This window comes from Cydia splendana, chromosome 2, assembly GCF_910591565.1.
Source record: "Cydia splendana chromosome 2, ilCydSple1.2, whole genome shotgun sequence".
Lineage (NCBI taxonomy): Eukaryota > Metazoa > Arthropoda > Insecta > Lepidoptera > Tortricidae > Cydia > Cydia splendana.
Genome location: NC_085961.1, coordinates 5,280,304 through 5,295,543, shown reverse-complemented (window position 1 = coordinate 5,295,543; position 15,240 = coordinate 5,280,304). Strand labels below are relative to the sequence as shown.

Below are 15,240 nucleotides of genomic sequence, written 5' to 3'. Positions count from 1 at the left end.
ATGAGACCTAACTGCTCACCTAGAGGATTCTAAAAAACCCATACAACATATGTCTATCACAAACCAACACCGAGTGCCCTCGCACTTCTTTGAAGTTCATCATCAGGTCCATCTCGTGACATGCGGCCTAACTGCTCCGCTGGCCTAGAGGATTCTAAAAAACTTACACAACATATTACCTATTATATATTATGTCTAAAATGGTACAATACGGTATGACGAAGCACGAAGTTTCCGCAACTGAAAAACCATCATCGTCACATCACTAGTCGAAAGGGAAAGGGATAGCGCATTGCATTTTCAAGTTGACGAAAAGGGACGGACATACTTCGCCTCTGCTTACTGACCAGTATAAAATGAACCCCGCGGACAAGAAACATTATTCAATGAAATAATGAATTTGACTTTCCTGTGGGATGTTATTCCATCTGTTTCGTAAGTAGATGTCTTAGATGACTTGCCACACCATTTTACGCTGCAATATCCCATGATTTCCCAATGAATTCAATAGTTTACGATTTATTTTCTTAGACTCGTGCACACTGCTAACAGGTCGTTACGTTGGGCGCAACTGATCGGAGCGGCGCGCGAACAATCTTATATTTGACCTATACACCATACGGGCGGTGACCGCGAGTCGTCCTATAAGCTCGGTCTATAGGGGTTGGTCTGTGACTTTGTCTCATTTACTAATACATGCTAATACATTTCTTTCAGATCTCTAGTTTTTATACGCGCCGTGCTGAATAATGCTGATGGTCCTCGTTATTATACTCAAGGCATTAGTCTTAAATACTAAGATATACATTTATTTCAGATCTTTTTGGCGATCGGCCTAGACCGGTTTAGCTTTACAAACATGGGAGGAGGCGTGCTTGTGAAATGTGAAGCCATACCGGTCTAGGCCGATCCTCAAAAAGATCTGAAATAAATCTGTAATCTGTATTACCTACTTAGTATTTAAGACTAATGCCTTGAGTATAATACGAGTACGAGGACCAGCATTTATTGAGCACAGCGCGTATAAAAACTAGCACAAAGGAAATTTATCAAATTTAAACGAATAAGTAGTTAATAAAATATTACAACAAAGAAAGGAATAAAACATAATTAAACTAAATCAGGCCCGTAAAGTTTTATGAAAAGGGGGTAAATGAATAAAACAAAAAAATATTATAATAAGATGTTATTTATTCATTTAAACATTTTGAAAGTACACTACACTCACAGTGTCACTACGCGAGTTTGATTCGGATTTCACTGGTTATTTTTAGACAAACAAATCACAGGATTCCACACATTTGACAGTTTAAAACCCGATCTTCACGATTGAAATTTTTGTATTTGTGAATTTCAATGGCTTCTCTTACCAATCTTGGTATATAGTGGTGTCGAAATGACCTTAGGACTATGCAACTCGATCCAGTGATTATTGTACCCGACTCAAGGAGAGGGCTATAGCTGACTTGCGAGCGTCATTGTTCTTGACCGCAGCGATGTGTTATTTAATTCTGCAGGCAATAGTGCGTTTGGTCTGCCTAATGTGCGAACTAACACAACTGCACTCAACTTTGTACACACCAGGTTTTTCCAGAGCAATAAGTAATTGAATGAGCTTAACGCAACTGCATGCTACTGGGACTGACTGCTCGCTCGCACGGTGGCACACGCCGCGAGAGTGGCGCGGGCGGGGCGGAGAGCGGGTGTACAGACGCTCCCCCCACTTAACTCTTGATTGATCGGATTAACCGATTATTTAATTGAATTATTAAGAAAATCGATTTAACAAATCATTCTTAGTAGAATGGAATATTAGTTTTGTAATTAATACAATAATTTGATCATAATGGGATTGAATGTTTTATCTTCGTTGTTCTAAATATTATATGTTTAGTTGATTGAACTACCAAATCTTATGTAAATCAACAAAGACAAAATAATCAAATTAACTATTAAAATGTTCATAACTATTAACATATTTATCTGTTTTAATTAATTTGTTAAGGATTGAATTAACCTACGTTACATAATTATGCCAACAAGTTAATAATAGATGCAAAGTATACAATTGTTAGGATTAATAACATACCTACTTTATTAGTTCAATCACAGATACACTTATTGTTTTAAGTAATCAGCTTTCTTTGATTTATATAAGATCGTTATTGTTGTAATTAACTTAACGTCAACTAAGAGAAAACTGCTCTTAGTTGGTCTTCATTTTTTAGAGTGTAGAAGCGATCACGCCACAGTATGGAAATCTTTTTAGTATTTATTTGCGAACATGTCTGTAAGTATGTAATACCTACTAGATTTTGCCATTTGACAAACCACCAAAATATCACACACCTCAATATCCAATTTCGTCCAATGATGTACAAGCCAGTAAATTGCTTTAAATTAAAAATTAAGTAGGTAAGTGACTTGAATTCTTCACTTTTACAGCTTGGACAGCTTGGTAGATACTTCGTACGTGTTTATGGCGATAACTTATTCTAAACTCGTTTTGCCGACTTTAAGCGTCTTGCCGTTAAAAAATAATTTTGCATGATAGACGGACATCAATACGGATTTTAACTCACTGTGACGTTAGGTACCTACAGATAGATAATACAGTCATATACTAACTTTACTCGTCTTTGGGTACAGTCCGTACAGTACCTATACATACAGTTCTACGAATACCTACGTTTCCTGCGGGAAGTACCTAAATCCCCTAATGTAATGACTGTATTTTTCGATACATATATTTAATACCTTTTTAAATTTTAGTTAGATGTAGAATTCCCTATGTATGAATATTCCCCAGCACGTTTCGTTGGTAAAATTCCTAAGATTAAAATATCCCTAACACATTGAGTCATGACTCAATCAGAGTGCAACGGGATGCAATGAATAACAACAACTGACAAAAACATTATTCACACCTGTGTCACCGACTGTACGCGGGGTATTTTCCTGATGGAGCGTTATGACTAAGATGGCCATCGTCACAGACAAAGAAACAAGTGATATCATGCCTATCAAATTTTCCTTAAACGCTGTATAAAAGGCTCATGTAAATTGGATCAGCTTCAGTTCATTCCCAACATCCAGAATGTATTCCAAAGTGTTCGCTGTGCTCGCTATTGCGGCGTTCGCCAGCGCCAACGACCTACACGAAGGCTATAATGGCACCGTGAGCCATAAACTAATCTTCGAAGGGCACTATGCAGGTGATTGGAAATCTGCTGTGAGGCCTGGGATGGATATCTTCGTCAACACCACTGGCCTTATAACTGGGGTCAATGTGACTGATCTCCGGGACGGCAAGGACGGCGTAGCGAGCATATCCAGCGGCGGAATCGGACAAGAGAATGTCACTATTTCTCTCAAGAGCCCTAATATTCTCAGAGGATACGACTTCTTAGTTGAAGTTTATGCTGACGAAGAGACAACCAAGACAAACGAGAGGGGCAACCGTGGTGTCCAAGAATCCGAGTACCCTGAACAGAAGCCGTCCCAAACTGTATCTACTACTACTGGCAAGCCTACAGACCAGCAGCAACAGCAAGTAACTGGCAAGCCTACAAGCCAACTGGAACACCAAGTAACTGGCAAGCCTACTAGCCAACTGGAACACCAAATAACTGGCAAGCCTACTAGCCAACTGGAACACCAAGTAACTTTCAAGCCAAGTGAGCAGCAACAGCCAGGAACTGTCCCTACTGGCAGGCCCACAGGCCAGCAAGAACATCATCAACATCATGTCCCAACTACAGGCAAGCCTAGCCAGCAACAACATAAAACTGAACACTTCACCACACCCGCGCCTAAGCAGGAGGTTGAAATACCACAGGAAGTTCAAGAGTCAAAGAAAGGTTTCCAAATTGATCAACAAAATTAAAAATCTAGATATTTTGTGACTTACTGAAATATTTAAAATGTAATACGATGATCCTCGAAACGGATCGAAATAAGTATTAGATGTTCGACCTTAATTATGTAAGTGTCTAAGTGACCAGTTTTAAATATTTAAATCTGTCTGATTTTAGTACTCTGTGATTATTACAGGCGCAGGCCAATGTTTTCAAGCTTCACCACACGGCCATGACATCCATCTTATCCATGACACACTGCATAATGTATTACATAATACATACTATAAAATATTGTATTATTATAACGCATTTTGTTTATTGTTAAATAGTCACATTTAAGGTCTATTTTACGCCAGTTAGACGTTCAAAATTACCTTTATTTATGACAAAAATTGTCAATGTTCAAGTACCTAAACAGCTTTTAGATCTTTCCCAATAAACCAAGTATGTACGTTAGTTAATTTGTGACAAGATTGAAGAATCATAATTGGCTTGCACTATTGATTGATCTAAGGCATCTAAGCAATTAAGCATTGAATCATTTACATAGCATCAATCAAGCAATGGTTTCCATATTTTTGGATGTATTTAAATTTTTGTACTGTGTTATTAGCTTTAATATAATTATAATAAAACAATGACTTAAAACAATACAAATATTTTATTTAATAAATCGTCTTCCTTATAGGTACAATATGTACTTAAATTATTAGGTAGCAATAGGAATGATGAGATTTTTAAATCACAATTGAACCTACAATACTTACTTAAAAAACGAGCACGGCGCTAGGCCGATATGCACACGAAGGGTCATACCATTGTACAAAATTTAGCAGTAAAAAAAAATCATGCCATTTCGACGCAATAAAATATTGGCACCACTTTTAATTATTGATATTGTTCATCATTATTTGTTTTAGGGACAGTAAGTGGTAAAAATACACACTTTGCAATTTTAACCGTTATAATGGTTTATAGATAGAGCACAGCCCTCTGACAGACAGCCATAATTCTTAACCTTTTGTTTTATAAACTTTAATAGTGGCATAGGTAGTTAGTAATTTTCTAATCCTTGATAAATATATTTTACAGATGTACTTAGTTGCACTTTGCACTTAAAACTTTGCTTATTTTAAATAAGCATCCCTAACATTAATACTATTTAACATGATTACATTCAATTTTGGATCGAGACACGGCAGTGTGTCGGGCCAAGTTCGTAATGAAAGCCGCGCAACACTGCAGTGTGTATATATCTATCTACATAATATTACTTATAATTAGTAAAAGGAGTGTTTCTCTTGTAAAATATTGTGATTAGTAAAACAAAAAGCTATATTATGGGAACAACTTATCTCATTATTATTCACAACGTCGTTTTACGCAAAATTAAGTCCCGTCGTTGTAATAATGAGTAAAAATCGTGAAAGTATTAATCACTATTTTGTATAATATATGTTATCTCTATAAGTTATAATAAAAATATTTCGAAATGCTTTTGTTGCAGCTCAATTCGAACCCCATATGGAATAGTTGGATTGGTATACAAACATTTGATTTACAATCAAAACATGTATGTACATATATACATAATAAATATCCTGATAGCTATAGTTAGGCCTATCTAGCTGTTCTTATTAACAGTTTAAATACTCCCTTATTAAATGCTAATCATACTTGATCAAAGAATGCACAGGTATACCTTGAGGAATGTTTTTGCGACCATTTAGCGACACCAACTCCAGAACCGCCAAGCATCCGGACACCTCAGCTCCTGTGGTCTTGAGGAGACTCACAGCCGCAGACAGGGAGCCGCCAGTGGCAATGAGGTCATCTACGATGAGGCACTTGAGGCTGGGACGGACCGAGTCCTTCTGGATCTCCAGAATATCCTGGAATTAAAGTTTTCGATTTAAATAGGTAAGATGTAAATTAGCTCTGTAAACAGTTTTCAAAACATATTTGCGGATTCTTATTGTTCAGTGACCCATGTAGAAAATCACTACATGTTATAAAACAAAGTCTCCACCATGTCTATCTGTATGTATGTTCGCGATTAACGCAAAAACTACTAGGTAACTAGGTTTTCACCTATTAATAGTGATTCTTGAGGAAGGTTTAGGTGTATAAAATGTTAAGGTTTTGTGTAACCCGTGTCAAGCCAGGGCAGGTCGCTAGTGTTTAATAAAGTTTATTTTCATTTTAATCTGCATTGATGCCTCATGTAATGGGCTCAAAATGATACTTACTGATCCATACTCCAAATCATATTTATACGACACCACATCTCCTGGCAGCTTGCCCTTCTTCCGCACGGGCAGACACCCCACCCCAAGCTCCGCAGCTAGCGAGAACGCGAACAGGAAGCCCCGGGACTCCAGCCCCACTACTGCATCTATATCTGGAAACCTGCTGCGGACTGTGTCGGCTAGCAGGCCCTGGAGTAACCGGCATGTGGCGCCATCGGATATGGCTGAGAATATGTCCCTGGAAAAAGTTATTTTGAAATTATAATACAAGCAAATGTAATGAAAGTTCATAATATCACCTTTTGAAAGTATTGTTACAAAGTTCTATTTATCTTGAGTACTTGTAAAACTAAGTGTTATCATTTATAGAGTCTATTTAAATCATGAAGTTATAAGATGGAGTGAACTGTCACTTTTTTTGCCATACTAAATTTAACCTTATCACCGAGCCAAAAGACGTTCTTACCAGACTAGAGAAAACGGTCCACTTGAGATAGCAAAGGTGGGTCGCGGTGTCTCACTCGCACATGTTGCCAATGTTAAAAATATACCATTGTGGTAGTACTTATATCAATATACTACTGAAGTTAAATACCTTCCTATATTATTTAAGTGCTATATTTAGAGTAAGGTTCTGATATCTTTTAAGAAATTTGTTAATAATTATGATGTCAATATTATTAACTGATTTAACCAAGCATGTGCACAACAAAAAAAAACATTAATTTTGATATGGTAGACATTGTAGTAACATTGAATATTAATTCTTATGAAATATAGTTTTATTTCTCTACGACAGTAATGAATTGTCAATTGCGCAGACTTTTCTTCCCCGCGCAGACAACCCTGCGCGGGAATGTGCGCAGCAGCTACAGGGCTCCCCCTCAAGCGAAGCGTACTGGTCGCCTGACGGTTCTACCTGACCGAGTACACTTTGCCGGAGGTTCATTAGCATTACCAGGTTCACTCAGATTCACTGTATAGGCGGGCTTTAAGCGGTCAATGGATACTGCGACGACCCGTCCTGGCAATTGTATTGTGAAAACTTTATCACTACGCTTCAATACTGGATAGGGCCCTTTATATGGAGCTTGTAGCGGTTTGCGCACTGCATCTTCACGCAGGAAAACATTTTCGCAATTCTGCAAATCAGGATGCACAAAAATCCTTCTACTGCTAGAGTGTACCTTTTGCGTAGGCTTGAGATCATTTATGATTTACCAAAGTTGTTCGACGTAATCAAAATTTATGACAGGATTTACAGAAATGGACGATGAAATGAAATCTCCTGGCAAACGGAGTGAACAGCCATACGTAAGTTGGGCTGCACTGACACCAGAGTCGCTGCGCAGCGCTGAGCGTAGTCCAAGCAGGACAGTGGGGAGTTCTTCGACCCATTTATCTCGATCACACAGCCGCGCCATAAGAGCTGCCTTTAGGCATCTATGCCAGCGCTCGATTTTACCATTGCTCTCTGGGTGATATGCTGTTGTACGTACTCTTTCGATGCCAAGTAATTTAGTCAGAGATGAAAAAAGTTCACTTTCGAATTGACGGCCTTGATCAGTTGTTATAGTTGATGGGCACCCAAAACGTGCGATCCATGCTTCGTATATAGTTTTAGCCACAGTTTCAGCAGTCATATCTCGAATAGGTATTGCTTCAGGCCAGTGCGTTGTCCTGTCTATAATTGTGAGTAAATACCGGTGTCCAGCCAATGAAGTACTCAGAGGACCGACGAGGTCAGTATGTATATGTTGGAAACGTGCGCTCGGTGTGAAACATCCGACGTTGCTGTAAGTATGACGCTGAACCTTCGATTGTTGACATTGGATACAAGTTTTGGCCCAAATGCCGACATCCTTGTTCATAGATGGCCAAAAATACCTCTCTTGTATCATCTTCCTAGTAGTCCTGATACCCGGGTGACTTATATTGTGTACGGTATCGAAGGCAGTGCGGCGTAAATCTTCAGGTATGTAAGGTCTAATGGCTGATGTAGATACTTCACAATAAATCGGCTCTGCTGAGTTTGGCAAGATGATTTTCTTTAATTCTATATTCTTTTTTAGTAACAAATGGTTGATAGACTTGTCATTCTGCTGTAAGTGTGCGAGTTTATCATAGTCGAACACGGATGGTGTGGTGATAGTCTCGATGCGTGACAATGCGTCCGCAACCACGTTATCTTGGCCACTTACGTGCCTGATATCGCTGGTAAATTCGCTAATGAATGACAGCTGTCTGGAACGGCGAGGAGTTTCTGACTCAGATGACGTTTTCATAAGTGCGTATGTCAGCGGCTTATGATCCGTAAAAATGATTAACTCACGGCCTTCGAACATTTTCCTAAAATGTTTCACAGACATATATATAGACAATAATTCTCTGTCGAACGTACTATATTTTTGCTGGGCGTTTGAAAATCTTTTTGAAAAATATCCCAACGGCTGCCATTTATTGTTAATGCGTTGTTGGAGTACACTTCCCGCGCTCTGGTCGCTAGCGTCACAAAAAAGAGCTATAGGCGCGCTATGAGAAGGGTGGGCGAGCATCACAGCATTGTTTATAGCTTTCTTGCATGCCTCAAATGCCTCATCCGCTTCAGGGTTCCACTGTATGACAGTTTTATCGCGTTTCTTGCAGTTATGCAAAAAAAAGTTTAATGGCGTTTGAATTTGTGCTGCGTTGGGAATGCTGTCGTGGTAAAAGTTGACCATTCCAAGAAACCTTCGTAGTTGTTCGATGTTTTCAGGTTTTGGGTAGCTGTTAATAATTTGAATTTTGTCTTCTGGTGGTTTAATTCCGTGCGGTGTTACTGTGTAGCCGAGGAACTTGACAGATTCTTGACCCAACACGCATTTTGAGGGGTTGATTGTGACACCGTATTCGTTCAGTCGTTGTAGGACTGTCCGGAGGTGATTTTCATGAGTCTTCGCGTCCTTTGATGCAATGATTATATCATCGATGAAGGGGAAAACATAATCTAGACCAGCAAGGACTTGATGAATAAATCTTTGAAATGTCTGTCCAGCATTTTTTAAACCTTCTCTCATCATCGGAAACTCAAAAAGACCGAATGGCGTAATTATAGCGGTTTTGTCGATATGATTTTTGTGCATAGGAATCTGTTGATACGCCCGGTTCAAGTCGATCGTACTAAAAATATTCATACCGTGAAGTTGGTAGGTAAAATCTCTTAGTCGAGGAACGGGGTAACGATCGGGTTTTGTGACAGAGTTTAACCGTCTATAATCTCCGCAGACTCGTATGTCGCCATTTTTCTTAGGCACAACGTGAAGTGGACTTGCCCAGGGGCTCTTGCTAGGTCGACAGGACTGTTGCTCAATCATGTGATCAAATTCCTTTTTGACTGCGAGGTACCGGTGTGGCGGGAGCGGGCGTGGGCGTGCATGTACGGGAGCTCCATTAGTCTCAATGTAGTGCTCGACGTTGTGCTTGGGAGCGCTCTTCATTGAAGATGGTCTTATAATATCGGGAAATTCATTGAGAATGTGATGATATTTTTGTTCGAGATCAATGCTGCAGATCGTCGGCTGCGAGGTCTTACAAATCGGAGTTCTGACAGCAACTGGTTGGTATCCCTAACGTGTGATGACATGTTTTCAAAACACGTGAATGAAAAATTTCTTAAAAATGGTAAATAAATGTTGCGTTAAGGGTTGTAGGAGTGAAAGAATTTCTAATTGTGGAATATTGTTTCACAAGGAAGCCACAATTATTACATTTTGCGATAAAAATACAAGTCAACATTGTCAAACTCATTAGGGCATGTCGGCACGATGAGAATCAGTGTTACACAATTCTTATTACGTACTTAAAAGTAAGTTTATATGAATAGGTATGTATTTATTTCGGCATGTTTAAATTGGTGAAATGAGAGTCAATACAGAATAAATAATTGCCAAAATTGAAATCCAAAGTCCTTAAACATTACAGACACATTTATATATACTTAGTTATAATAATAAAAAAACACATTGATAATAAAAGAAAAATAGAACTTTATGGTAATTTACTGACTTTTGGGACGATACCAGAAACGTTACTGGGAATTTACCCTCTTTGGAAAATTTACTGGGAACGGCACATCACTAGTTTCTTTACATTTCACAACACTTCTCTTTTCGCACAGATGACCTACCACCGTGAACACCGAGGGTCGCAAATTGCGGGCATCTTTCTCTTTTACTCCTATAAAGGAGTAATTACAGAGACAGAGAAAGATGCTCGTCAAACGATGCAAACTTCGGTGTCTATGCTCCAGTGACAAGCGTCCTAGTTAAAAACTATAGCAAACGGGCGTAGCGGTCCCACGCGACCCTGTGGTAGTGGCGGATTTGCCCTAAGGCCGAGTAGGCCCGGGCCTAGGGCGGCCAGATATTTTAAGCGGCAGTCTATATGATGGGTGCTGAGAAAGGGGCGGCTAGTGCTTATTATGAAGGGCCTGGGACCTAACGCGGCAAAGACTGTAAAAAGCTCTCAGGACAGTGGGGGTGTCCTGAGAGCCTACCCCGAGCCGCTTTCGACGTGTTGCCTCTTTGTAGCACATTCGTACGTAAGTGTGACAGGGGCGACACGTCGAACGCGGTTCGCGGTAGACCCTCTGGTTCTGTCAGCATATCTGTCTATCTATCTCTCTCACTCATACCTATATTCTTGACAGACGTTACGGCGGACCACCTTCTTGAGGATCAACCATGTTCGTGGTCCAGCATCTACGCCTATTAATAACAGTTTTTAGAACAACTAAATTAAGTACCTACAGCTTGGCAAAAAAGAGTAGAAATTAAAAAGTGGCAACACTGTAGTGTCGTCCCTTTCAAACCAATATATTTAAGAAAACGGGACGACACTACAGTGTTGCCACTTTTTAATTTCTACTCTTTTTTGCCAAGCTGTAAGGTTGTGTGAAGTGTTGGACAGAAGAGAAAAAAAAAACTATATCCATCCCTTTTTAGGCCATAATACTTGTACAGCGAAAAGACAGTATGATTCTTTATAACTAGGCATCGGAGTTTTTGTCGCATGGTAAGACTAATAGCAAGCTATGGAGTCGACATTTGCCATAAATGTAAACTCATGTTCATACTCATACTCATTTATTTAATTTATCTTAAAATGCCTTTAGAGTTGTCGGTCGTGTATATTATCTTAGTCGAGTTATAAAAAAAAAATATTTTTCTATTACATTATGAATTCATAACTTCAACTATTTTAACATAATAAATAAAATAAAAATAAAATAAAATAAAAAGCCTTTTATTTCCTTTTGTTATACATAAGTTTGTTAATATATTTTTGTTGATTTAATTTGTAGGAACCCGTTAGGTGAAGGCCTCTTCCAAAGATATCCATTTTTCACGGTCTTGTGCTATTCTTTTCCAATTTGGACCAGCAATTCTTTTCATGTCTTCCTCCCAGCGCATGTTTGGTTTGCCTTTTCGGCGCTTACCGTCTGGGCCTTTCCAGTTCGTGACTATGGCTGTCCATCTGTGGTCTTTAAGGCGAGCCACATGTCCAGCCCATCTCCATTTTAGCTTTCTCGCGTGTTCTAGAGCATCTATTGCTTTTATTGTTGCTTTTATTTTACTATGTCTTATCTTTTGTATCTTTTTTATGTTCAACATGCTTCGTTCCATTCCCCTCTGGCAAGTAATAATTTTATTTTTTATTTTTTCTGTGAACTTCCATGTCTGGCAAGCATATGTTAAGCTGGGGATGAGGCAGGTGTCCATAGCCTTCTTTTTAAGAGTTATTGGCATGCTACTTTTAAATATTTCTTTATAAGACCAATATTTGTTCCATGTATTTTTGATTCTTCTGTCAACTTCTAGTTCATTGTTCTTGTTGTTGAAACCAATCTGCTTTCCTAAGTATATATAGCTTTCAACATAGTCTAATGGTTTGTTGTCTACAATGATATCTATTTGTTTTGAGTTGGTCATGCAAGTATACAAACTACATCACTGCGAAAGACCTAATGTCATGTAGGTACTGACCGCTGATAAAATTGATTAGTATTTGTCATGTGTCAATCACTAGTGATTGCAAACGTAGTAGTTATTTATATCTGTAAGTGGTAAATACGTTGTGGAATATTCCATAATTAATTATTATGCCTAACCCAGAAATAGCTGCAATTTTGGCATGGATAGAGCCATACAACGATTTACAATATGACTATGAAAAATCTGCTATAGTGTGCTTGAGTTGTGAAGTACAATCTGATTAATACCTGGTGATAAGTAATCAGGTTTTCACTACTAATTTTTACAATAATCAAACAAAAAAAAATAACCTTCCGCAATTAAAAAAGTTATGAATTAATTATATCACTACTGTCATTGATTAGTTGTTTACTTGAAACATATTTTACGTTTCAACATGTGTCCGTCTATACTTTCATACTTATTTAAACGATAAACTGGAAAGATTAAGATAATTCGACTAAGATAATATACACAACCAACCGCTCTAAAGGTATTTTGAGATAAATTAAATAAATGAGTATGAGTATGAATATGAGTTTACATTTATGGCAAATGTCGACTCCATAGCTTGATATTAGTCTTACCATGCGACAAAAACTCCGATGCCTATTTATAACTAATATAACTATGCACGAATAAGAATAGATCCTGGCCAAACTTTATATTCAATGTTATCCTAATATCCCACATACATATGACTTATGGTCACCCTAATTAGAAAGAGATGCAACGGCCCACCTTGCCTTCTCATGTGGACACACTTTTTGGCTAGTGTACACTATCCGGTTTACTCTCTAGGTCCGTGATTTATATACTGTTAATACTTTCTAACGAAATTAAAGATCTCATACACACAAAAGTGATCAGTAACATGCATTTGCATATCCCCTTTTAACTTCATGCAAAAACTTACCAGAAGAGGATACCCTTTTTAGGGAAGTCTGGATAGCTCTTTATCTTACTCTTGAGCTCTGCGATTCTCTTATCATAATTAGCATCCATTGTAAATGGAGATTTTAAATTAAACTTTGGTTCAAACTATTCGAAGCACCGTAACAGTTAGGTTAATTACTGATGTAACTACGCATGTCAATGCGTTGAGTAGGAAATGTACGAGTATGTTACTAGATAAGCTGTTACGTAATTTTAGACGTTGTGTTTTAAGATATACAAGTTAAAAATAATAAAATTAGTTAATTGAAAATACTAGTTTAATGCGGCTAACCTATAATAAGTTGTCAATGTCACTGTCACAATGACATTCGTAGCATTTTCAAGGTCGAATTGTTTCAAAAGATTTTAAAAACGCTTACAACTCACTATCCTTACCTAAATACTATTCTATAATATCAAATAAATAATGTGAAAGCTATGAGATATTTTGATTTTTAGTTATACCGGTAACGGTCCCTGGTTAAAATGTACATCCTATTGACATCCTATATCACCTTAGAGGATATAACCAACGGAGACGCCATATCTAAAATTTTCGGTACAAAACAGTCTGCCGTTTTTTGCGGGGGAGGGGCACATCAAATGTATAGGTACGTCATGTCAGATAAACGTCAGTCCATACATATGGTTGACATGTGGTTGACCATTGGTCGCCTATTTTCGACAGAGGGGAACGCCTGTTAATGGCGGCTCCATTGTTAATTACTCCGAGTATATCACAATAAACGTAGTGATTATATTCTCTTTGATACGTACTGGGACGGAACCACGACGGACCCCTTTAGGCCCTATCGCTTTTTCAACGCGCGTTAAAAAGCGCTTGTATCTGTCCGCACGCTAAATTCGATTTAACGACGACCAACTTAGAGGATATAACCAACGGAGACGCCATGTCTAAAATTTTCGGTACAAAATAGTCTGCCGTTTTTTGCGGGGGAGGGGCACATCAAATGTATGGGTACGTCATGTCAGATAAACGTCAGTCCATACATATGGTTGACATGTGGTTGACCATTGGCCGCCTATTTTCGACAGAGGGGAACGCCTGTTAATGGCGGCTCCATTGTTAATTACTCCGAGACGACCAAGGTTTAAATCCGCCATCATATGAATAAATCCACATGTATCCATTTGTGTCATTCAATCGCTTTTTTAACGCGCGTTGAAAAAGCGCTCATGCGTATGAGGCCCTACAATAATTCTTCTGTCAAAACTGTGACTGTCAACGTCAATGTCAACGATGTCAACATTTTTAAACATGCAGTCTGTGTAACGACTTTATTGTTATCATCTATAATTATTTATTTTGTAATACTCCTAAAAGTCGCGAAGCTTAAGATCATCTATCGGATTATAGACATGAATAAACAGTGTGTGATCTTTATTGTTATTGAATAATACCCCACTTTTGCATGTGAAACTTGGGACTTTCGCGTCAAGCGACACAATGCTATCTACTTCGGATTTAGAAAGGCTAATTGCTGTGAAAAGGCGTGAGATAGAGAATGAAAAGACGCGACTGGGGCTGCCGACGCGACCAGACGTGAGTTAGACTATATTTTATAAAGTTACCGCGAAACGGTAACCACTAACCACCTGTTGTTTATGTTTCGTCTAGCATATCGCACTATCGATTTTCCAGCCAGTAAGAGCCGGTGCCGCATCGTGGTTGCTGCATTCGCCGGCTAATTTCTCAAATCACTGCAATTTACGTTAATTTAGTGTTTTTTATGTAAATAAGAGTGCCTGGTGGAACTTTTTGTAAACAAGTGAGCTTAGAAAGTGGTGGATATTTTATGGTGCTTTGTTTGGTTAGCATAGTGTTTTAAATAATTGTATTGTTGATAAACTATTTTTATAAATTAGTCAGGTGGTACTTTTCATCAGCAATTTGCCTATAATACTGGAAGCTTTTTAAAGGTAGCTATTTGTGAGTGATATTATTAAAGCAACACAGTGGGTATTTTATTCTTATCCCTTCAGGTGGCATACATCATTTTAGAGTTGTAGGAATTTCAATGATCGTGAAGTTGACCGCCCCATATCGAGTGCCCGCAAATGGCATATCTATATCGTTAGTTCATCGTTAGTTCACGTTAGTTCAGTATATTAAATCGTTAGGATCCGACTACAACATCGATTTTTTTTAAAAACAAAAGTGGG

General features: G+C 38.3%; 3 protein-coding genes across 3 annotated transcripts in view; 2 read left to right on the top strand and 1 right to left on the bottom strand.

The window, feature by feature from the left end:
* The first annotated feature begins 2,921 nt into the window (after window positions 1–2,921).
* On the top strand, window positions 2,922–4,511 carry LOC134802654 (T-cell immunoglobulin and mucin domain-containing protein 2-like). Its single transcript, XM_063775293.1, has one exon. The coding sequence runs from the start codon at window positions 3,098–3,100 to the stop codon at window positions 3,884–3,886; it is 789 nt and encodes a 262-aa protein (XP_063631363.1). The 5' UTR covers window positions 2,922–3,097; the 3' UTR covers window positions 3,887–4,511.
* LOC134802709 (adenine phosphoribosyltransferase) lies at window positions 4,503–13,358 on the bottom strand. The gene is made up of 3 exons (XM_063775357.1): window positions 13,037–13,358; window positions 6,110–6,347; window positions 4,503–5,752 (listed from the first exon to the last, which is right to left on the bottom strand). The coding sequence occupies exons 1-3, from the start codon at window positions 13,123–13,125 to the stop codon at window positions 5,528–5,530; spliced, it is 552 nt and encodes a 183-aa protein (XP_063631427.1). The 5' UTR covers window positions 13,126–13,358; the 3' UTR covers window positions 4,503–5,527.
* A 992-nt stretch (window positions 13,359–14,350) lies between these two features.
* Window positions 14,351–15,240, top strand: part of LOC134802827 (zinc finger CCCH domain-containing protein 13-like) — a 61,531-nt gene continuing 60,641 nt past the window's right edge. The window contains exon 1 of the mRNA XM_063775558.1: window positions 14,351–14,620. Coding sequence (XP_063631628.1) covers window positions 14,525–14,620 — 96 coding nt within the window. The 5' untranslated portion in view covers window positions 14,351–14,524. The remainder of the gene's footprint in view (window positions 14,621–15,240) is intronic.

Excerpts from the sequence above, each read along its gene's own strand:
- LOC134802654 (XM_063775293.1), top strand. The coding sequence starts at position 3,098 with ATGTATTCCAAAGTGTTCGCTGTGCTCGCTATTGCGGCGTTCGCCAGC.
- LOC134802709 (XM_063775357.1), bottom strand. The coding sequence starts at position 13,125 with ATGGATGCTAATTATGATAAGAGAATCGCAGAGCTCAAGAGTAAGATA. Across the intron at positions 6,348-13,036 it reads AAAAAGGGTATCCTCTTCTG|GGACATATTCTCAGCCATAT; the intron begins GTAAGTTTTTGC and ends AACTTTTTCCAG. Across the intron at positions 5,753-6,109 it reads ATGATTTGGAGTATGGATCA|GATATTCTGGAGATCCAGAA; the intron begins GTAAGTATCATT and ends CTTTAATTCCAG.